General features: G+C 42.3%; 2 protein-coding genes across 2 annotated transcripts in view; one reads left to right on the forward strand and one right to left on the reverse strand.

The window, feature by feature from the left end:
• The window catches only part of DOCK5 (dedicator of cytokinesis 5), a gene marked incomplete at both ends in the record, with an annotated part of 79,470 nt that extends 70,503 nt beyond the window's left edge, over positions 1-8,967 (forward strand). The window contains 7 exons of the mRNA XM_082495867.1: positions 860-943; positions 1,744-1,881; positions 1,989-2,155; positions 2,877-3,054; positions 5,336-5,474; positions 6,792-6,907; positions 8,866-8,967. Coding sequence (XP_082351993.1) covers positions 860-943; positions 1,744-1,881; positions 1,989-2,155; positions 2,877-3,054; positions 5,336-5,474; positions 6,792-6,907; positions 8,866-8,967 — 924 coding nt within the window. The remainder of the gene's footprint in view (positions 1-859; positions 944-1,743; positions 1,882-1,988; positions 2,156-2,876; positions 3,055-5,335; positions 5,475-6,791; positions 6,908-8,865) is intronic.
• A 6,810-nt stretch (positions 8,968-15,777) lies between these two features.
• GNRH1 (gonadotropin releasing hormone 1) lies at positions 15,778-19,023 on the reverse strand. The gene is made up of 3 exons (XM_082495870.1): positions 18,831-19,023; positions 18,059-18,154; positions 15,778-16,029 (listed from the first exon to the last, which is right to left on the reverse strand). The coding sequence occupies exons 1-3, from the start codon at positions 18,969-18,971 to the stop codon at positions 15,988-15,990; spliced, it is 279 nt and encodes a 92-aa protein (XP_082351996.1). The 5' UTR covers positions 18,972-19,023; the 3' UTR covers positions 15,778-15,987.
• Between the last annotated feature and the right edge of the window lie 2,493 nt (positions 19,024-21,516).

Consider the following 21,516-nt stretch of genomic DNA (forward strand, 5'->3'; position numbering starts at 1 on the left):
GAAATAGATCAGAGAGGCGTTTTAAAACCAAATGAAAAATTATTAGGGATTTTATCTAGGAAAAAGAAAAATTAAATTCTTCTCACTAGGAATTGTGAGACATTTCAGCGCAATACGCTGTAGCGCAAAATGTGAATTGGCACAATTTTAAGGCTTCAGTCCAGGAAAGTGTACTTGTGTTTGTTCAACTCTAAACTGATACCAGATTCTGTTGAGTAAAGGTAAACACATAGGAAGTGTAGAATAAAGGTGCTTTGTTGACTCAAACTGTGAGTCAAACTCTCAACACAGTCTTTTATTTCTACTGCATTTTTGTAACAAGCCCCATGTGAAAATGTTGTACTTAAGGGCTTAAATGATGGAACTTAAGGAAGTTGCGGGCAGGAGTTGCCCTGGTCACCTTTCTGCAGCTGAGGCGGTTTGCATGTCATTGTGCGATGTAGGTCACTGAATGCTAAAAATGAAAGAGGCTTTTTGAAGTGAGAACTCGGAGGCTGGATCTGCTGCTCGCGTTAGAGCAACAAGTAATGTAACCTTGGCTGTTCAAATCAATACTGTTGTATGGGAAGGGAATTGGAATTGAAGAAAACCCTTTTGATGAAGTAACTTGTTTTACATATCAGTGTTCACTGAAAAAATAGTAAAATTTGAGTTGTATTTTATAAAATAAGTCTCTTTTCTTCCCAGTTCTCAACAAATTATTCTTTGTCCCTCAGCTTTGTGTCGAGGTGATACTAAAAACAAACTTTGCTGTGAGGAACGATGCCAATTAATTGCTTTTAAAGCACAGGGCTCTTTCACTCAGAGTGAGCTGTGAAAGCAACATAGTGTTTATGTCATCTTTTCTCTTTGCTTTCAGGCCTTTTTCACAGAGAAGTATCTTCAAGAACATCCTGAAGATCAAGATAAAATTGAACTGCTTAAGCAACTAATTGCTCTACAGGTATCATACTGGGAAAGACGGGGAAGCACTACGTATGAGTGCAGATGTTTTTTCCAGCGTCATTGTTTTGGAGAGATAATGCAGATAAGTAGTACAAGAACAATCTGGATGTGTGTACAGTTTTTTATTTTGAGGAAAATATCCTGTTCTAAAATTGTGGCCTCGACTGTTCCGTGTACCTCGGGTTGCTCTGGAATGGAATTCTGGAATATTTGCCGATGTGGCATAGATTTTTCCTTCATGAGCGTAACAAACTATCTGTTACCTTTTCATGAAATCATCAGACCTAATGTTTTGTCAATCTTACCATTGAAAGTTGTCTATTTTGACCTGCATGGCAATAAAAAATGGCCTTGTTTTTTTTGGTAATGCAAGTTGCATCCCTGAAGACTACATATTTCCATATAAGAGAACCCAGTTAAAGCTACCTCACCTAAATCACACAGCTTTGGAGGCTAAGAAGTGATGCTCCAATACTTAACATGCTGTGTTTTCCAAAGGAGAATATAGAATCTGAGTAGGGAAGAGAGAACCATAGGTATAGATGGGGAAAGTGTTCATGTTTCTTGGGCACATGACGTTCAAACAAACAACAAACTGAAGTTACTACAGTGTCACAAATTACGAGTCTGTAGCTGAGCTTCTGTACTGTATGATTGCTTTATTTGCCTCTGCAAGCTTAAAACACATTGCTTTAAGTCCTTTGGTTGTATCTGAGATGTGTAACGTGGAGAAAATTCCCTTCTGGAACGGGAGAGTTGATTTGTCCTTCTGTAGCTTAATTTTGTTCCTCCTTTCAGATGCCGTTGTTGGCAGAAGGGATTAGGATCCATGGTGAGAAGCTGACGGAACAGCTGAAGCCTTTACATGACAGACTGACAGCCTGTTTCAAAGAGCTGAAGAAGAAGGTGGAGAAGCAGTATGGTGTAATAACTTTGGTAAGTGTACCTGGTTGTTTAGTGTGTTGCCTTAAAGAAACGCAACTTTCCCTTTCCCTCTTGTGAGTTGGTGTTACATGACTTACCACAAGTGTATTTGTCTGCAGCCTCCCTCCCTCACTGAGAGGAAACAGAGCAGGTCAGGCTCTGTCGTGTTGCCCTATATCATGTCTTCCACGCTGAGACGGCTCTCAGTCACATCTGTGGCGTCTTCTGTGGTCTCTACATCTTCCACGTCATCTGATAGCACTTCCTCCAGGCCAGGTTCAGACGGGTTAGTAATCAGCCTTTACATGTGATTTACAAGAGTGGGAATACGCCTTTGCCGGAATTAGTTAATGTTAAAATGAAGGTTTATTCCATACACCATAGTAATGCCTACCATTTAAAACTTTAAATGGAGGCCAATATTGTTATTCCATTTTACAGATAGGGAGTTTGAAGCACAGGTAGGGATAGTTCTGGGAATTGAGCCCACGACTCTGTCTCTGGAGTCCTGGTTGTCTACACGATGCTGAAGAGGGGTGGAGGCAGTGTATTTCAGATGCAGACTATTTCTGTTTCCCAGGAATGCTGAAAACCAGAGGTGTAAGATACTACAAGGGAGTGTAGTTTAATGTGGTCTGCAAAGAGGTGCATAGTCATATGGAACTTGTTCCACTGACCTGTTCACAGCTGCATACGTGGCATTAAAAGGAGCAGCCACACATGGAAACATTTTCTGATGTTACTTCTCTGTATATCTAGTTTGCATTTGTGACAGCCGGGGAGTCTAGGTGACTTGCTCACGCTTTATTTGGTACATAGGGCATTATACTCAAAATTGCTAGAGTAACTTAAGAGTACAAATCTCGCTGAAAATTCCATGCTCATAACTCAGTTTTTCACATTAATCTCTTCTGCAAACTGAGAGAGCAGAGCTTTTTAACAGACAGCACTTTAAATGTCTGATGGTCTAATGTTTCATGTTTTTTCACTTTTGGTGTGGGCCACAGATCTGTTCTGGAGCCTCTCTTGGAGAGAAGAATATCAACAGCTTCCAGAGCTGAGGAACTGCCCGTGAAAGATGATGGTGATAACCGGATTAACAAACTCAAGCGGAAGGACTGGAGTATTAGCAAGTCTCAGGTTATTGTAGAGAAGGAGCCAGAAACGGAACTGACTTCCAAAATGGTAAAAAAAAAAATAAATAAATAAAATAGCAATAATAAAATCCGCAGCAGGAGATTTTAGTGTTTCCATTGCCTTCAGCCATGCTTGTCATTGGGAACTTCATTAAGTAGCGGGAGGGGTTCAAATACCAAAAGCCTTGGTCATCTGAGTAATTCTTACTTTTTTATTTGGAAAACTTGTGTCACAGACAGAACTGCAGTTTGGCGTAAGGTACAAGCTGGAAGCACAAGGCACCGATGTTCCATCTAGGTGCTCAGTACCCTCATTTCTCAGGGGAGTGGAGAACTGTGTGATACACTCAGCACAATGTAGAGTTGTTCTGTTTTTCTTGGAGCAAGCAGATACTGCGAGCCCACTCAAAAATCCAGCTGGCAAGCCAGATGTTCAGCTGCTATCAGTCAGCATCACTGCACAAATCAAAGTACTGCAAAGTGAAGATGAGTTTGATAGATTGGGGAGTTGAAAAAAGACAGTCTGGTAGTCAGGTCACCAGCTTGGGACTTTGAAACTGCTTCTTCTACATCTGCACCCTGCTCTGGACCTCCTGCGTGAGGGCAGGAGTGTTTACTCCTTGAGCAAATTATTTTCAAAAGAGAAATAAAAGAGAATCTATACCCCCACAGGAGTGCTGTAACAAAAAATATGTTGGAGACTGTTAGGCATTCAGGTTGACAGTGGGATTCAGAATGATCACCTCATACAAACAGAGATGTTTTAGCCCAGAAGTAGAGTGGTATGACCTTGGAGTATTATCCTGATTTATGCTAAGACTATGTTACACTAGCAGAGAGTGTGTGACAATTAGGCATCTGAGTATTTAAGCTGGTGGCTTGGTAATACTAATTTGACTTAACGCGGGCTGTGTAAATAATACGAAAACGTGAGTTCTTCTATTTCCCTTTCCCTCCCAAGATCTCAGCTGAATCTGGCAGGAGCAGGTTATGCTGCTATATATTCAGGAATTCTCATCAAATCTGAGTGATGCTGCCAGTACTTGCAGTCTGCAGAATATTTATAAGAATGGTGGTTCTAGAATCATGTCATTTGGTATCGACAGGCTTTCCACTCAAGAGGAAAACCTGGGGTTGTAAATACTAGTGGTTCAGGAGGCCTGGCCCTCTGCCTCTGGAAGAATTAAATGGGTTTAACCCACAAACTGTCATGTCAGCTGCCGATCACTTTATTAAGTAAAACTAGAGGGAAAAGATCTGGGAGAAAGCCCATTGGTATGGACCAGTTCGCTAGGACAGCGAGGCATGTCTGTCCAAGACTTTGCATTGCAGAGAGCTGAGAGATGCGAAACGGAACACCCACCCTCCCCTCTCCCCCCATATCTCTGAGGGCAAATTACATGTGTGATCAGGTTACTGAAGTGAATGAGCAGTTAAGTGTTATATTCATGCTGAAGAACATTGCGAAGTACAGAGAAAGCTGGTTTTTATAGCTGGTCTGTTCCAAAGCTGCCTCGTGCAGCAAAAGAATTGGACAGACTAATTTTATGCAGCTCTGGACTAAGCTGCTTGGGAGCTGGAAAGCCAGAGGGAACCAAAGGTTTGCTGTATGTCCAGCAGCTTTGGTCCTTGTTTTATGTGTGGTCCTGTCTGCGCAGTGAGAAATATTGAACTGCTCAATGATGAGAAATTGATCTCTAAAAGTAAATGGCAGCCTTCTCTGTAAAGCAATAAATTGATATTTAAAAGGACCATAATATTCATACACTGGACTCTTGGGACCATATTCAGATGGTCTCATGATTTTAGTGAAGAGCACAGAGGACACATGTGACACTGGAAGGAACTGAAACATCTCTCGAGTCCCACATGCCAAGGAAATTGCTCTGTAAAGCTTGAAATAGACTTGTTTCCCAGCCCTAAAGAGCTGGGTGATACTGGCAGTCCTGACTTGCGCCCAGAATTTCCTCTTTTTTTTACTTCTTGGAAAGACATTTTTTCCCAAAAAATTTGCTCAGCAATTTTTCAGCTTGATGTCTTGTTGTCTTTATTAATATACTAAGGTCGTTAAAAACAGATAACTGTTGCTACCCAGTTAGTAAGGTCCCACAGAAAACTGGATGTGTCATAGGAGCACAGTGTGTGCCTTTTGACAACGGCTTCACCAGTGCGGTTGTTTCACTCTTACGTTTCACCTGAATGCACCTTTCTGTCTTGCGCGTGGCTTTTCTGGAGCGTGGTGATGCCTTTGTGACAGCTCTGATGATCTGATACGTGTGCAGCAACTTTCCTGGCTTCTAAAGGTTTTGTTTGTTCTTTCTTTCAAGCAGGGCATGTCGGGAAAAGCACAAAGGCCAAAGAGTCTTCAATTAGGAGACAGCAGACTGACTTTACTTCAGGGTTCTTCACTCCAGCAACCAACACCTTGCAGCCCGCCGCCCATCACTCCCAAAACCCCAAGAACCCAAAGTAAGTTCTATTACAGAGCAATTGCCACATCCTTCAGGATTTATACTTGTGACTTACATATCACTTGTTAAAATTGGTATATCAGAGGAATCCCAGAGAATAATTTTTCAGTATCTTTTTCAGTTTCTTTCTTTCCTCCTGTATTGACTCGTGAGGAGGTGTAGTAAACCTCAAGGGGAACATCACATGCAATCAATGTAGATGCTTGTAAATGCATCACGTCAGGTGGTTACAGCACATACTAGAGGAATATCTTCTGTGAATTCACTGGGTGGAGCTGCATCAATCCAGCATGGTATTTCTGATCAGGTCTATGGCTAAATTTTCTGGGCAAGCCCTGAAGGCTGTGTTAATTAATGAACAATAACTCCCATCACGTGGCAAAAAGTTTTAGGAGAAGTTGCTCTGCGGTTTGGAAACTCAGCTAATGAATGTTACACCTGAAAGAGAAGGAATTTATTCTGAAGGATTAGCAAAAGGAATAATTTGTACAGTTACCTGCCTTGTATATCCAGTCAGCTCTGCAGTTAACTCTGAAGCACCATATAAATATGGCAAAGGTAAAAATACAACTGTAGTGTCACCACTGACAACTTCCTTGCTTGCCGCTGCATTTCTCACTCTACTGCTTTTTATTAAAGGAGCAGAAGTTCATATGTAGGACCTGACTCTCCTTCCTCTTTTGTGGATATATATGCAGAATCCAGTGTAGATAATGAACCAAACTCGCATAAAACTGTCCTAAGAGGATTAAAACCAAAAAATACGTATCAGGGTGGCATGGGGAGGTAACCAGAAATGCAAACAAATGCAGGAATACTATATGAAGAGAGATCTGTGAAAGGAATGTGAAACCTCACTCTTCTACTTAGCAAGTGGTTTTAAATGCCGTTAGTAGCAGGACAGCTTCCCAGGAATTCTTCTGAAGTTTGGGTACTTATCTACTCCATCAACTGGAGTTAAAATCAAAGTGAATTCTCAGGTTAAGGCCCAGGCTGAAAGGAAACCCCACTGAACATTGCGGATGTGATAATGGATTCAATTTTCTGTTCTCTCAGGCATGCATTTTTCACATAAGCTTAGATTCATTTGGTGAAGATAGAAGTCTTCTGGGTATTTTGAATTTAAAGTAGAGTCACAGTTGTATCTCCCTTGACATATCCATTCAGGTTTAGCTGCTGAAGCAGATAACTGTTAGCAGATCGAAAGCACGACATATTAAATGATTCTCCCTTAAAATTCTACATGGTCAATCCCATTTCCCATTCCTTTTCTGCCTACTTTAATGTCTTTTCTTCGTATTGTTGTTGCTTCTAGGTTTTCCCTCGTTGCAAGCCGATGGATTGGCAACTGCTAGCTTACCGAGTTCCCCACCCCCACCTCCGCCCAAGAGCAAACCCTATGAGAACAGCAACCCGAGGAACTCTCTGGAGGTGAGGAAATGAGAGCTGACACTTTTTTGGAAAGCAGCTTTTGAGAAAGAGACACCAGTGGAATTTCCCAAGCTGCTTCTAGGGTGGTGCTACTTGAAACTTGTCTAATCATTTTACTGGTACACTCCCTGAAACCACAAAAGAGCAAAAAGTTTTTTACTTCAAGAGAAGGCTCTCAAGTGTAGTCCCTTTCCCTTCCAGTGGGAGTTGTGTTGTCCTTGGTTAGGCAAACTGTGTGGGGGGGTGGGAAGATATATTGAAAACAAGAAAGCACAGTGATTGAAAAGTTTCAAAAGCATGATCAACATAACAGAGCACAGTAACCTGGTCCTGAAAAAGAAGGGAAAAAAATCATACATTTCCAGAAATGATAAATGTCGTCTTTTGAGTCTTCAGCTCAGAAGAATCTCATTTTTCAAGGTATGCGTTATTCACTTAAACCAGCCTCTATTATATCACCATCTTAGCCACAGCCTTTTTCCTCGATTTCATGAAGTTCGTTTCCTTCTGGGAACATCAAGTTGCCACTTTTTTTTATGCTGTATCATTAATGTTTCTCTTACGCTATGGGATTCCAAATGGCTTGCAGATACTTCACATGCAAATACTGTGGTTATTATGTCAGAATCATTTCATCTGCTCCTGAAATGTAGGTGCTTCTGATGTGAGACTGCAGTTGTGTACCAATACGCAGTGACAGAAAATATCCTTTTGTAACCGTGAAAGGGATGGATGTCTTCCCCCCTCCAACTTGCAAAGAGGATTTATGAGTACCTTAGTGAGATGGACTGGAATTTGACCAAAAAGAATTTAAAGAATGATCACACTTAAAATATGTTTCCTGTGACAGCACAGGAAGATGACATAACAGCTGATTGCTTAGTTCTGTTAGAAAGAGATGACACTGGCATAAAGCCTCAAAGCTGGGGATAAATAGGAGATTTCCTACTTCACCCTTCGTTTGCTCAAAACTGACTGTGCCCCTGAAAAGGGCAGTGTAGCTGCTGTAGGTGGTGTGAATGGCGGAAACATGCCAGCTCTAGGGATGCTGTGGGAGTCACTGGTTGAAGAGGATTAATAAAAGAGCCTCCTTCCCTTGAGTGTTGTAAGAAAGCTAATTACTAACATGTTCTGGCTTGCAACATTGACCTTGGCTTGCAGCCAAAGGAGAAGGATTCGAAGGGCTGTAAAGAGAGATTGTAAAAGTATTTTCTGAAGGGTTTTGTTGCGTTGTTTGTTGTAAAGTTGACTTTGTCCTCCTTCAGTTAAAATAGTACTGAAATCTTGACAGTTTTGGCTAAGCAAGCGGTGTGAGCCACACAAGCTTCTAGTTCACCCGGCCTTTCACATCTCATCTCATTTATTTACAGATGCCCCCTAAAATAAGCAGAGCGCCAACTTGAGACAGCCCATTACTGCAGTTTTCTGCAAGAACAAGAAACACCCTGCAAGCCCCTGTGCTGGGCAGGAAGGCCGCAGCTTCTTTTTGTAGAACTTTACTTGCTACCATTTTGTGGAGTTAGTGGTACCATTCTGATTTGGAAGCATTTTGCATCTTTTTGACCCCTACTTGGTGCGAGTTATCAAACCAGCAAGATAAAAATAGTTGAGTTTTGAAACCTTGAGGTAAATGGGTTTCTTGCCATTTTCCTCATAAACAAAAGATGGGACAGAAGGACAAATGGCTCTGACTCGAAGTCAGGCTGCAGGTCAGAAGTCACTAAAGCGTATTCTAGCAAATAAAATGTATCTGCTTTTGTTATCTGTTGGGGATGTGTCCTTGTTCGCCCCTGTCACCAATTGCACGTAGTACTGAGAGGCTGGTTTCAAAGATTTGGTCCTGAAAGAAACATAAAGTAGTACAGGACTTTTTTGGGATTTCTTGTCTGGTAAAGCAAAAGGTATTAACTTGCCAATAATAGTTTATTTTTCTTTGTGTTTTTGTTTTACCTTCTCAGGTTGCTCCACCACTCCCCAGCAGACGTGAATCCAAACCTCCCCCTCCACCCCCGAAAACTAGAAAATCCAGCGTTGTCTCTTCAGAGCAAGGATTGCAGTGAGGCTCATCACTTGCTGGTGTAATGGCAGGCGCCTAGAGTGAAACCACTGCTTGCTTTTTACTGACATGCCGGGGCTCTCTGACCCTAAAGACTAGTGATCTCACCTGCCATTCCAGTCACTCCCCTTGGAGTTTTCTTTGGGAAATACCAAAAGGAACTGTTATTGAGACTGTGTTCCCAAACTCTGGTTTACCTTTCCAGTACTGAGACACTAATCGCATAGCAGGAGGAGTCCTGCTCCTACAGGAGCAGGACAAGAATTTCCTACAGGAATTCTTGTCTGTCTTTGTCTTGTCTGTCCCGATTTTTTTCACTGATGCAATTTCAGCAGCTCATTCCTAGTGTAAATCTGTCACAGTAGTGATTTGAACCAGTGTTTGAAAAAGGTAGGCCACACCAGTATGAGAAGTGTCCGACGGTATTTTCACAGAAGTTCATTTCAGCTTTACAGCTGTACTTACGCAGCGATCCCTCCTCCTGCCCCTGGAGTGCAGCGGGCCCTGAGCTGCATGAACTGAAACAGGTCACAGCCACTCCAAAGTTGTCAAGTGTCGGCTCCTGAGATGTCAGGTGCTGGTGTATGATGTGCAGTCTCCTAAGATTCTTGATTGCAGGCAGAGACCTGAGCATTGTTAGCAGAATAAGAAGTTGATTTTGTTTTTGTTTTTGTTTTCCTGCTAGTCATCATATGTATTTAAGATGAAGTGCAGACGTTCTGCCTTACACCATCTATGCTCCAGTAGTGGCAGTCGCTCACTCCCAGTGGAGAGTTTAGATTCACCAGTACTTTGTCATAATTTCACTGTTGATTCTGGTTTTAGCCCTACAAAGCAGTTGATATTCCTCCCTAAATTATGTTACCTACTTGGTTTGTGCTTGCATCTGGGGCTTGCCAGAATATTTCATCTTTGTGCTTTTTAATAGGATGTAAAAAGTTGCTTCTCTCTTGTGAATATGTGAGAAGATTACCAGCACTGTACTGGGACCAGCAGCTCTGAGAGGATGGAGTGTGCAAAACTAGTTGTACATCCTGACCTCAGAAATGAAGTCTGATAGTTACTGTAACCTTTACTTTGGCTGGGCAAATTCACGCAAAGAATTCTCATCCTCTTTTTATTCCTGCACCCCTTTGTGGCAGTATTTGCACGTTGTTTTATAGCCTGCCTTGATCTAGGTTTTAACAGCCACTCGACTTCAGGGAACCCTTTAGATCAGAGATGCATGTGAAACACTTGACGATTAACCACCTACTTTCCTTTTGCTTGGATTACTCCAGTTCTGCAGCTTCTCTCTCCTTGCAGGTTGAGAGAATCAGTTTAATTTTTCTTTTGGTTATTTCCTGCTCTGTCTGGATGTCGGCATCAGTCTTTCTGTTTGTATAGAGAAACAAATGACACGATCTTAGGTTTTGACGTTTTTAAATTCACATGATCCGTGCAGAAAAAGGCTGTTGCGCACTGTTCAAATAGCCTGTCCTCACAGTTGCATGGTGACCGAAAACTCAACACCAATACCATTGTTATTTATGGACCACATGGACCTTCGACACAGCATTCCTCTGTGCCTGCGCTGCCGCTGGAAGCTTGCTGGTAAAAACCAGGACATCACCGTTTGTGATTAATACTCCTAATGTGGGCAGGTCCATTCTGCACCTTTCAGAGTGAGGTGTCTGTGAGCTCTGTTCGAAGGGCTGCCCGTGGGGCTGAGGGCTGCCCGTGGGGCTGACCGCTGCTCTTCTGCAGCGGGGCTGGGGGCTGCTCTTCTGCAGCAGCCACACGGGCAGCTTGGGAACCACGTAAGCCAGAAGACAATTCAGTTTAAAATTCTCATGCAAAGTCTCTTTCTACTCTGTTCTGCTCTTAGGGGATCTAGATGACTCCGAAGATAGTTACGGCCACTCTTTTTTGCTCTGTGGGGCAGATCTTTTCTGAACTGCCTGATTCGGAACTAATGCATTGTAAAGAACTCCACTGTTTTCTTTTCAAGCTACGTAATCAAAACTTTCTTTATATACCCCCGCAGAGCTGCAGCTGCCTCTTGGTGCTTGGTTCCCAGCAGCTGAAAAGCCAGTGAAGTTTGTGTTTTCTTGATTTGTAAGAATTCTTCTCTTGTCACGTTCAGGCAGAATATTTTGCCGTGCAATTCTGCCTGTGTCACTGGCCTATTTATAAGCATAGCTTTTGTCATGGCTGTTGTTTTTCACTGGTGTTTTCCAGGGAAGGGAAAAAAAAAAAATCACTCGTCGTGGTTGTTCCCTTTCACTATGGAATGCAGGAAGCATGGGAGTTTGCCTGCAAAGTTCAGATTCAAACTTTTTGGAAAGTTCAGAGTTTCTTAAAACTCATCATAAAGAGGGACCAGCTGAGGAATTGCAATCCATGTTTATTTCTGAACCTATACAGAACTTTGGCTGTTTGGATACAACTTGTGGCCTGTTTATTTATCATCAGTATTGATGAAGGTTCTGTCAGGGGCTCTCTTCCAGGAAATAATTTTGCTTGTTATCTGTAACTGTCATTTAGCTTCTGATTATGTAGTAGAACTTGGGGAGATGCACTAAAAACCCTGCTGAGGATGCTGCTCACAGCAGTAAATACCAATACTGTTGGGTTGGGGGTTTTGCCGGCCACTGCACCGTTATTCTGCTCACATGACTTAAATGGGTTTCCTTACCTTACTGAAAAATTGAAGTTCATTAAATCTAACGAAAGCTCTTCTCAGCAAAGCTTTTTTGAGGGAAAAACAAAACCATTGGAAGTGTAGGTATTTTGTTCAGACTTTCTTTCGTTGTTGTACATTCCTTTGGCTTCAGTGTGACTCGGGTTGAAGAAACCTGCAGAAGCAGCATTTGCTTTGCTGCCTGCATGGCTCTGTAGAACAGATTGCTTTCATCAAAGGGTCATATTGGATTCACATCACAAAACAGGTTGGAGATGTTTTGGAAGCTGCACTGCAGTCACATCACATACATCTGCAGTCACGTTTGCTACAGCACACATACAACTGTCTTCTGGGCTGTTGCCTTCTCAGGGGAAATCTTTGAAACCTTTCTGGACATCTTGACCATGGTTCACCCCCTCTCTCTGGTGCATTGTAGGACTTGTCAGCGCCACATTATGTTCTTGGAGACAGACGCTGCTTGACTTGAAAACCACAGGGTTTTCTTGTCTTTCATTTTTTGTCTGCTTCTTCCTCTTCTTGTAACCACTGTCTTCCTCTGCTGCACACGTGAACTAAAGGACCCTCTGAAACTCTTCACTTGAACAAGAGCTTTTTGTCTTCGGTGAGAATTTTGCTTTTCACAGAACAGCAGCACGCGGTCTGCATTGTAGAAAAGTAGGTATTAACACCACCTGTTGTGAATTCAGTGCCGTTCCCCATTCTACATCTGCCTGTGTCCTCGCCCTTAGGTGCGTTTCTGTTCAGAGCAGGTTGGCTTTTGACTCCTTCAGTAAGTCAGCAGAAACAAAGGAGACTGGAGGAGTCCCGGCTAATGGTTTGTCTGTCGTGGGTGAACAAGCTAGCTAGCAGGTTTGGGTGTTGTGGTTTCAAGTGACTTTTGAGTCTTACTTCCCTACCTTCTTGATCTGCTGTCATAACTTTAACTTGTAGATGTACCTTGTGCGTTCAGCAGGTCTTTTTTCCTGGAGGAGGGAACTAGTCCATGCAGAAAAAAGCTCACTCGAGGAAATCTGACCTTGGGAGGAATTTTTTGGCTGATCTTTAATGACCCTGTACATAATGCTCTCTAACTTGAGGTGTCTTGGTTCTGACTGCTCTTTTTTTTTTTTTTTTTTTTTTTTTTTTTTTTTTTTTCAGTTTTATAGACTAGGTTTATGAACAGAGTACTTAGCATGTAAGTGGTTAATTGTCCTCTCCCCTCCTTCCCTTCCGTGGATCACACAGCTGCCAGTCCCTAGGAATAAGAGCAGTTGCTGTCTCTGCTGTGTGCTGATCCTGGGCGCTAATACCTGCGCTAGCGAGATGCCCAGGTCACCCGGAGCGTCGGGGAGGAGGCGAGGTGGTGGCTGTAACCCACCCCAGTGCTGCAGAAGCCTTGGAAGCTCCAGTGCTGTGTAATTTGGGCAGTTGCTTAAACAGGCCTTTCGTTTGTATTTCAATCTTTGGCTTTTACTATAGAGCCAGCTCCTTAATAAGCAGTGAAGGTGTTCTGGCCCTGTGCGCTCTGCTTTGCGATTGCACTGGCTCACCTGGAGGGTCCCTGAAGTTCGTCGCGGTGTGCTTTGCGTGCAGCTCAGGTTTTTCGTCCTGCTGCCTTTCTTGGAGACCGCTGTAGCTGAGACATGGCCCTCACTGGAAGGGAAGGTCCTCTAGAACAAAAATACCTAAGGAGTCCAGAGCGAGGAGGTTTCCCTTCCCCAGATATTTGGGCATTTTCATTGGCGAATTTGCTATGCCAGAAGGGGGTTTAAGGTTGGGGGATTTTTTCTTTCTCAGTGTTATTTTTCTTCTAGAATCTGAAGCGCTGTACACTCTTCCCGCTTCTCCTTCTTGCCTTTTGGCAAACTAACTCACAAATAGGCGTTCAGTTTTCTTAAATATATTACTGGCTGTACTACGTGAAGAGTTCTGTTCTTAGCTGATATTAGTCAGCGTGGTTTGCCTGGAGGTACAAGGTGGAATTTCTGTACTGTGCCTGAATGACTTAGGGCTTTGTGCCAGTTTTAGAAAAGAGCGTTGTCTTCTAGTGTCACATTTTTAAAGGCAATTGGGCATTTAAGTGTGTGAATAAGCATGGGGCCTGACTGATTTTAATTAAATGGAATTAAGTGCCCTCACTCTTATGAGAAATCCCACCGGACCCCTGATTTTTTTTGTGTGTTCTGCTCTTTGGTACAATACCTACCTGACTTAAGTTCTGAGATTTCATTTTCAGAGACAATTTAAGGTCTCACTGCTTAGTTTTCAAAATGAGAATCATCTTTCCATGTTAATTAGATGCTTTTGGAAATGTCATCTAATGTCTTTTAAACTGAAGGGCTAAAAATGGGAGTAGAACAGTCCATCCTGATGTCATCTCTGCATACCAGAAATGAAAGCAAAGAACAGCATTTCTACCCAATTCATGGTTTTGAATAAAACAAATCTCAAAGTTAAATATCCAGTCTGCAGAGGAGACAAAATCTAATCCCATTTCAGAGCCGTGCTGTTCAAAGCTAGTGTTGAATTTCGAGACTTTAGAGGATTTTTTTCTTTGGAGAAATATGCTCAACACTTGTTTTCTGGAGCTTTTAATTAAAATTTGTCATGCTGTGATAAATTCCTTTAACAATGTTACAGACTCTAATCCACATCAGGGGAAGAGAGGAACAGACAGCTTTCCATTTCAGTGGATTATTGGATTAGGAAAGGACACCGATTCCAGTGAGAACAGCTCTGTGATCTGCAGTGGCAGCAAATACCGTAATGTATATGCAGTGGTTGTTGAGAACCTGCGTCTAATAACCTTCATGCTGTGCAGCCCAGTGTATGTTCCACGGATTAACAGTGAGTTAGACTTGTAGTGATAATGGCTCAGATTCGCAGATTTTCTCTCCTTATTTATTTTTATAATTGTAAATGGGAATAATACATTCAAGATGTCCATAATTTAACTGTAATCTTCATAGTGAAAACATTCCTGACCCATTCCTGCTACCTTCTTTCAATTTTTTCTTTTAATTGAAACCTTCTCTATTTTATATTTACTGTTGCAGACCAAATTATCTAGTGGACCAGGGTGAGCTTTTCCTAGGACTACATCAGAAAGAAAAAGTAAACAAATAATGTGATTTCATTGATTGAATGGCAGGAGGGGGGCTTTCCAAACGCACATGAGGCTTGCCTAATTCTGCTCCTGTTAACATTAAAGCACCTTTAGTACAGTCTGGTGGGCACTCCTAGTACGAAAGAGTCATGACTGTTTGGAAATAGAGGAGCTTAACAAAAAGTGAAAAAGGTGTGTGCTGTATTGGTCTGGCTGTTCCGCTTTCCGGCTGTCGTTGAAATCCCTGGATGTGTGTGACTGCATATTTTGAACCTGTTTTTCACATGTGCAGTCTGCAGTTTTGTTTTGTTTGTTTTTTTTTTTTTTAAACAGAGGTGTAAGTCCCTTGGCAGCTCTGAAATTCAGCCCCCAAATGCATGGTATTAATTGATGTAGTTTTTAATTGTTGGTATTACGAAGGTTTAATGACATGATAAACCTTGAGACATGTTTGTCTTGAATTTGGGAGAATATGGATGTTGTGCAACATGTTTCCGTGAGTGTTTTGAGATCCTGGATGTGATGGCTTAGTTAGAAGACCCACCTCTGCAGACTGCAAATACCTTCTCTGGTTTTTTTTTTCCCTCTTTCTTTTAGTCCTCGGCAATTGAATCAGCAAAAAATACAGCTTTTAAACTGGCTCTGAAGAAAGAGTAGGAGCCAAGCTTTGGCGAGGGAGTCTGCATCTCTCTGGGTAAATGACATATGATTCACTAAGTCTGTAAAGCAAGGTGTATAAATTTTCATGTTTTTTAAAATGTATTAACTCTTGTAAAGTTTGTAAATATCTTTTTAAAATAAATGTAGTTTTTATGAATGAACCAGTAAAAAAAGAGCATGTAAAAGTTTTTCATACATGGGCTACTGAAGCGCGAGTAGAATTACCTTCCAACACTAAGTTTATTCTTGATTTTTAAGAAAGTTGTACTACTGTTTTATCCAGAGTGAGATCAGACAGTGCCTTTGTCCCAGCATTGTCTGTACATGTGAAACAAATGCTGTCACATCCAAGTTCTCATTGCGGGGCACAGAGCAGACCCTGTGCTGCTGAGTCCCTGCCACAGGACTAGAATGTGTTCTCCGTTACACGTAAGCTAGTGATCTACACATCAGTTATCTCCTACTATTAAATGCAGCTTCAGAGTATTTATTCACATAATGCAATCTAAGCAAAGGCCATTTGAAGAGGCATAGATTTTAACATAGCTTTGAAATTTTATTCTGGGTCCGTTGTTCCATTTGGCTTTGTGGGTTTAAATCTTCTTTCCTTTAGCTTCTCCTCCCATCAGACTTTCCTGTAAACACACATCATATACTTCTTTTTAAAGAGAAGAAATAACTTTGATGATGGAATTCTAAAGCCTGGTCAGATGCTAAAGTGTTCATATTGTGGTCTCCATTGGAAGGGGGATTAGAATGGCATAAATCTGACCCGACGCGATCTCTCTGCCACCTGCTCATGGATCTGGTCATACAGTATAATGTAACTGACACTTAGAATGGCCCTTTTCATCCCAAAGTGCATGACCAACTTTACATCTGCTAATGGGTCCACCACTGCTGCAGTCTTGGAGTGCAACCCAACAGCTGTCGAACACTACACTTTGACAGCAGTTTAGGGCAAGAAGCACGAACTTGCACAAAGGGTCAGTATGTAGAATGTCTCCGTGAGCTTAGGCAGTTGGCCAAGAGAGCAGAGACAAGAAAGCTGTGCTTGCAGGAGTGTGTCGGGGTATTACGGAGTGGCACAGTTGCCCTGTTACCATTCTCTGTATATCTTAGTACAGTTCGAATGGAAACCATGTTCCTGTGTCACATCCTGCTGGATCTGCTCTCCTACTTGAATATTTATTTATGTTCTTGCCTCAGAGTTGAAAGCCTGAGGTCTTTGGGATAGATGCGCTGTCTGAATATGTTGATTTTTTCCTTTTATGTGTCTTAGCTAGGTGTATTTTTGTTTGTGCTCACTACCAGCTTCTCCAGGAAATGATGAAGATAATTTGAAAAGTTTTTCCATGGAGTGGACTGTTTCCAGCCACCGCCCCTTTCATTGCATAATGTTTCTGTAGCAACTCCAGGAATGTGTTACACTGGAAAAGCTGCATCTGGAAAAGGTTTAATTTGTTTTCAATGTCATTAAGCAGCTAGAAATAAGAAGGCCACATACTTCAGACTATGCTACAGGAGTAAGTCATGCAAACTAAATGTTTGATGCAGAGGCTGAGGAGTTTTTACACTTATGTACAAGATTACCAGCAGTTTCTGAGCAAACCAAAGAATCTCATTTAAGGTGAGGGGGAAAGGGGTGCCTTCAGCTCTGCAAAGAAAGGCCAAGTTGCCCTCAGTAAGAAGTATCAGGGACACATTTCAAATATCCTGATAATTATTCTGGTATCTTTTCCTGCTTAACAGTCTCTTGCATTAAAAAAAAAAATAAAATCTAAACCTATTAAGTTACTGTTGCTGGCTCTTCGTTCTGCAAGTAGTGCTATTTGGAGCCAGAATCATGGGCAAAGATTCCACTTTATGTTCGGTACAAATAGGATTAAAGATGACAAAAAAAAAAAATTTTTTTTTTTTAGGTAGTTTCTGCATGAAAATCCAATGGGAGTCAGATTCTGACCTGTCTGCATTACTGTTACTGAGTTTTGGAGCCTTTATTTGGGCTGGGTTCCTCAGTGAAAGGCTGGAGTGCGTACTTTAAACTTTTGGTCTTGGCTTCAAAAATGAAGTAGAGATTGAGTGTTCCAACTTTTAGGACAGCTCAGAGACACTTCCCAGAAGGTGGTGACCATCTGGCCTTATCAAGGTGTTGCTATATTAATTCAAGAGCACATTTTTGCTTGAGAGTATTCTTTCTATGGCAGCTAGTTTGTGTGTGAAGTCTCCGCTGTCATTGCGTTAGAGCATCTAATGGAAAATCCATTTCCCAGTCTAGGGACCTTGGGAGCAGCAGCTTCCATATGGCTTGATCCTTCAGCTGGCAAAGCGCGCCTTTGAAGTTAAGCATCTGTGAATGCTGCATAGATTTGTATTAAGGTAGAATGTGTTTGACTTTATTTTGTTTTTAATTTAGTGAGTAATGACATTGCTACAATGGCAACGTAAGAATAATGTAGCCCTGTCCTAGGACTGTAACTGGGGTACTTGAGAACGATGCGGGTAATAAGGACAGAGGCAGTAGTGCCACATGGGAACTAAACTTACATGCCTCTTCCTCTTCCTCCACCCCCTACCTTTTTTCTCTTCCCTCCATGTACATTCCCAGTCTGGACCGGTCCCCTCATTTTCCCATAGTGATAAAAGAAGCAGCGTGCTGCTTACCATGGCTTCCTCCAGATCGCTGAGCCTGGGCGGCCGGTAGGAGCCTGCGCATTCCGTCTTCTCCACTTCCCCTAATTTTTCCATGTTATTTGCGATCTGGATTGGGAAGTGATACAGCCTTCATGAAAGGAGATTTTTCTGCTAAAGCAACTCTCCCCGAGTTCCAGATGAAGGTGAAACTGTTCCACTGCACAATTTAAATTCACCTCTTTCCCAGGTGCTGTGCTCGTGCTATGGCAAACCTAAAATGGGGATGGTAGAACTGCTCCTATGAGGGACTACCCAGGAGTATTAGAAAGGATGGGAAAACCACTGCTGGACAGAACCTTCCACATCTGCTTTGTCATTTAATTGCTTACCATCTAATTAGTCAGCACATGACAGCTGCCCCTCGCCACACTCTCAGTGGTGTGTGTGAATGTTGTCATGGAACGGCCCATCAGAGCGTTGGCTGAAATTTAGGGAGAGGGTGAAATCAGGTTCAACCTGGAACTCAAACTTCCACCCCCCTTCAGACCAGGCTGCCCGAGCGCTCCGTCTGTTCTTTATGCGAGGCTGTCAAATGTCACCTTACCCTAATGCCAATTACTTTCCAATTACTACTTAAAAAACCAAAGTGTGTGTGTACATACGTATGTACGTATGTTTGGGGGGAAAGAGACAGCGATACACATACCCAGCAAAGCCTGTGTCACCTCTTTTTTGCTTGCTTCTTTTACAGATAAGGGATCCCAGCTAAAACAACAGGGATGGGTTACAGTCTAGAACCTACCTCTTGAAATGATTCTACCAGGTTTTCGGCGTTCCTTTTCCCGCCTGGTTGCAGGCCGTAAGACCAGTGTTGAGCCAAGCAGATTTCCACAGAGAGCACAACCAGGAGGACACTGGCAAAGAGCTTCCTGGACTTCTCCATCCTGTGAGAGAATAAAACATCTTTCTGATGATAATGATATTACAGCTCCATTTTTACATTGCAGAATTCTGAAAATGGTACATTGCTGCATCTCCAGTCGTGATCATCTGCACCCCAGCGACATTGTGCCAATATGTGAGCCACAGCTGGATGTGAGCCACAGCTGGATGTGAGCCTTTCAAAGTGTGGATTAGCTCATTATAAAGAGATTTAACATTTGAAAAATTTGGATGAAGATCTGAATTAGGACTTTTGAACACCCTTTCAACGTTTGAGGAATGTCTGGACCTCAAAGGTTCCATGAAAGACCCTGCTGATATTTGATTGATGTGTTCAGTTTAGCTGTTTTCTGTCCTAATGTCCCTGCTCCTTAAAAAGGGCTCTGTGCAGTCTCTTCTAATGCACATTTCTTCTAATAAGAGCATCTGTGAGCACTGAATAAGTAAACAGGGAATATGGTATGTTGTTCAAGCGCATACCTGCTTGCTGAGAGAGGTTGCAGAGTAACTCCAACTCTTCTCTGTTTGAAGATGTCCTGCAAGCATGCTCGTCAGCTCGCTTTTTATATACAACCACCCCAACGCCAAACCTTTCACAGCAGGTAACTTTATCTGATTCCGTCTCACAGGCTGCAATTTTGTTCTTAAAATTGCTGTAATGCAGCAGAAGTAAAGCACATAATTGGAACACCCCTGGTGTAGCTATTAAATTCAGCTGTTTTCTCTAAAACCCATAAAAGTAACAGCCTTTCTTTTAAGAGGCTGTAAATCTGACATTCAGACCCAGCTGACTGCTCTTGCCCTGTGGAAAATACACAGTCTTTTCCTTTGGCGACTTCTAATTTTTAAGTACAACTTCTTGGGCGAGTTTGAATTTGCTGAGAGGGGCTTACAGGAGTTGAAACGGGTGAGGAATTCAGCTCAGCGTCTGTCTCTGTCTGTCAGGCATGAAGGAAACAGCCCTTCGGTGCATGAACAAGAGTGTACGATCGCACAAGCGCAGGGAGCATTTTACACGCTCCTTTCAACATCGTCCTCCTAATGTTTAAATTAAAGTGCCTTCATAGTCTTTGCTCTATAAAAGGCAAAGTAGTATTCAACTGATCAAATGCACAAGTCTATTAGATTGTAAACTTGCTTTGCTGTCACGATGGAGTCTCTTTCATAAATAGGACTCTCAGACACTGCTACTATTTGGGATTTTTACACATGTGTGTGTCTATGTATGCTCTTCATTCTTGAGAGTTTATGCACTGCAGTTTTATAAAGGAGCTGATAGCTATTTGCGTGCAGGAGTTAAATTCAGTAATTTTGACTACAGAAATCTATTTTTTTTGTATCCATCTGGCAGCTATTTTCACTTGCTATGCACTGTTTTATGTGCAATTGAATGTATTGTGTTTAGTGTTCTTCAAACATCCTCTCTTCCTGCTCCCATGACCTCTTTGAGATTAATGGATTAAAAGTCATTTAATAAGTAAATAATTTAAGGAGGATTTAATGACTAGTAAGGAGTAATTCTTCCTGCTCTAATACTCCTCCTACTCATGGCAAGAGTAGCCAACATTTAACTGCAGCTGATAAACTGATCAAGCTGTGAAAATAGTTTGTTTCAGTGGGAGAAACGTTACCTCGGCGTAGGCACATCACTTCAAAAGTGAGATTTTCCTGTATCAGTGTTTTAAGGCTCCTTCCTTCCCTGATGAGCCGAACAAAAAATTAAGATTACTTAAAGATAAATAGAAGACTTTGTTCATCCTGAGGGACGGCGTTAAAAGAGAGAAATAATTGCACCTTTCATTAACCCACCATTTTAAGCTAAGCCTAATGCCAGCCTGCCCTTAATGCCTCCCAACGGCTGTTTGTGCCGGGGTTTCGGTCCCAGCTCCGGAGCTGACCTCCCGCAGCGCGTCAGGCAGGGCTCGTGCCTGCACTGTCAGTGAGCCGGTCCGCGTCTTCTCGTCCACTCAAGGCTACACTCATACCTTACAGAAAGGGGTTGGGAGGCTAAAAAAAAAAGTTTACAGCTGCTTTGGGTTGCCCACAAATCCTTTTACGCACCTGTGTAACAGAAACCAACACACTGCTGTGGTTTGGGCAGAGGCAGAGTCTGAATGGAAGTCTGGTCCAGGGTCTGGGGGTGCCTCAGCCTGGGCTTGTCGGGCAGGTGCCGGTGTTGGGCGCTCAAAATCACAGTGCCTCTGGGTTTTTATCACATGACCTCTCTTTAGTTTTCAGACACTGGAATACTGTTGATGTAGACTTTTTAGAAGAGCTCCCAGACCTTCAAGTGCACTAGTTTTTCGGTTTTGGGGAGAGAAATCTTAATGTGTGCCAGTGCTGTTAAGGACCTACATGGAAGTCTAGGACTTGTCAGGAGAACAGGGCTTTGTGGATTCCCGTTGCAAGAACCAAGACCTCTCTTTTATCAGAAGGGGTATCCTAACTTACTGAGTCTCCTAGGCTTTTTAGGCAGCATTCCTAACCCAAACAAGTGTACTGGAGGTGAGAAACCACAGAAAGAACTAGATTTTTTCCAGTTTTGT

Source organism: Vanellus vanellus, assembly GCF_965231255.1.
Source record: "Vanellus vanellus genome assembly, chromosome: 26".
Taxonomy (NCBI): Eukaryota; Metazoa; Chordata; class Aves; order Charadriiformes; family Charadriidae; genus Vanellus; species Vanellus vanellus.

Bases quoted from the DNA above. Each gene is read 5' to 3' on its own strand.
- GNRH1 (XM_082495870.1), bottom strand. From the start codon at position 18,971: ATGGAGAAGTCCAGGAAGCTCTTTGCCAGTGTCCTCCTGGTTGTGCTC. The intron at 18,155-18,830 runs GTAGGTTCTAGA...TTCCCAATCCAG, and splicing joins TGGTAGAATCATTTCAAGAG to ATCGCAAATAACATGGAAAA. The intron at 16,030-18,058 runs GTAAGCAGCACG...GTGTGTTTACAG, and splicing joins GCGATCTGGAGGAAGCCATG to GAAAGTCTGATGGGAGGAGA.